The sequence below is a fragment of the Aphanomyces astaci genome, assembly GCF_000520075.1.
Source record: "Aphanomyces astaci strain APO3 unplaced genomic scaffold supercont1.102, whole genome shotgun sequence".
Taxonomy (NCBI): domain Eukaryota; phylum Oomycota; class Saprolegniomycetes; order Saprolegniales; family Verrucalvaceae; genus Aphanomyces; species Aphanomyces astaci.
The window spans coordinates 150598-152570 of record NW_009798365.1 but is presented as its reverse complement, the minus strand read 5'-3'; the positions used below and the strand labels follow the sequence as shown (position 1 = coordinate 152570).

Sequence of the window (1973 nt, the reverse complement as noted above, 5' to 3'; positions counted from 1 at the left end):
AAATTTTCAGCAAATTGAGACGTAGAATCGACAGATCTCAATGTGGTGAAGAAATTCTACGTCTCAGATCCAAATTTGGTAATGAATTAGTCCAGAAATAGATATTTAACCTAGCGGAATTTTACATGGGCGCTTGGATATTTGGCCATAGGGATGGCCGCTGAGATGTACTACGTAGTGTCTTGATTTTTGTATTTGACTCTTATCCGTATATAATATCCGGAGGCAGTTGGGGCCTTTAACCTCCCACTGCAGTGATAAAACTCGATATTTAACGTATTAAGTTTTTGGGTTTAACTACATTTATTGTACGTTAAATAATAAAACCTCCACTCTTCGATTTGGCCAGTTGGAAGATTTTAGATGTGTGTAGTACAATGATAAAACGCATGAAATCGGTAGGATTTGGTTTTTGGGCTACTGTTAACTACATACTCCAAGGAGTAAATTGTAGGTTAAATAATTCAACCTCCACTCTTCGATTTGGCCAGCTGGAAGATTTTAGATGACGTGCACCATACGTAGGGCTTCTCAGTACATCTACTGTATATTATACAGTAAACAATTTTGAGGACGTATCGTACTACTATGTGTAGTACATATATACTCGTGTCCAAATGAGATACCCACGCTGCCCCCCTACGACACACACGAGCTCCCCAAACCTTGCACTCATTATTGCATTTGCTTCATGAAGACCATTGGCATTCTCGCGCTTGCCTCGGTGGCTGTAACATTTGCCGTGGGGGATACCGCTGCCTTGGTACAAGGTCCCGACAGAAAACTCCGCACCGACGCCCAAGTCCAAGCCTTCCGAGACAACAAGGCCCGCGAGTGCCACAAGCGCTTCGACGGGTACATCGAGACGTTGAAAGCTGGCGAGTACAAGGACAGCAAATTCTTCAAATGTTTCCGCACGTCGGAGCAAATCTTCGAGTACGTGAATAAATTGGTGGAGCAGAACCCAACTTTGTTGGCCAAAGAAAACATTTCGACCACCGTCCAAGGCAAGACTATCTACGCGTACAAACTGACCAGCGGCGCGTCCAAGCCTAAGTCGTTGTACTTCCAAAGTCTGATCCACGCCCGGGAATGGTCCGCAGGGTCGTCCAACTTGTATGCGTTGTCTTCGATGCTGGACGCCATTGTCAACAAGGAACCGACGGCGGCGGACTCATACAACTTGTACTTTGTACCGATCGTCAACATTGACGGGTACGACATCTCGTGGAACAGCAAGCGGTTGCAGCGCAAGAATGCCAACGAAGTCGACTTGAATCGCAACTGGCCGGCGCGCTTCAAGCACTCCAACAACGTATCCCCCAAGAACGAAACTTACCCTGGCACGGGTCCGTTGAGCGAGCCAGAAACTAAGGGGATTCACAAGTGGCTCGAGTCCATGAGCTCTGAGCTCGCCGGCTGTGTGGACGTGCATTCGTACGGGGGTGTGGTCTTGTACCCTAATGGCGACACGACGGAACCCATCGGCAACGGTGACGATGAAAAGTTTAAAGCGCTCGGGGCCAAAGTGGCCGAGGCAGCCAGTAGTACCAACTACAAGGCGCAGACAGCGGGTTCCTTTGGAGTTGCGATCGGGGCGTTCGATGATTACATATACCGCACGTACAAGAAGCCCGTGTTAACCATCGAAATGGCTGGGAATTCTTTTGTCACCTCCGAGTGGACCATTCCTCATCGCGGCCAGGAAACCTTCAGAGCGTTGAATCAATTTGCAGAAGAAGTTACGACTTTCGAAGGCGGTAGCGGTATTCCCAATGAAGATTCGCCTGACAAGGGCAATGGCGGCGGGATTGTGTCTCCCAATGAAGTTTCGCCTCACAAGGGCAACGGCGATGGGATTGACTTTCCCGATGAAGTTTCGCCTCACAAGGGCAACGGCGATGGGATTGACTTTCCCAATGAAATTTCGCCTCACAAGGGCAACGGCGGTGGGATTGACTTTCCCGATGAAG

At 48.7% G+C, this 1973-nt stretch overlaps 1 protein-coding gene across 1 annotated transcript; it reads left to right on the top strand.

The window, feature by feature from the left end:
• Positions 1-691: 691 nt before the first annotated feature.
• On the top strand, positions 692-1724 carry H257_17277 (hypothetical protein; the record flags this gene model as incomplete). The annotated part of the gene is made up of 2 exons (XM_009846002.1): positions 692-1623; positions 1706-1724. 2 exons carry the CDS (start codon positions 692-694, stop codon positions 1722-1724), a joined length of 951 nt encoding a protein of 316 aa, XP_009844304.1.
• Positions 1725-1973: the final 249 nt, after the last annotated feature.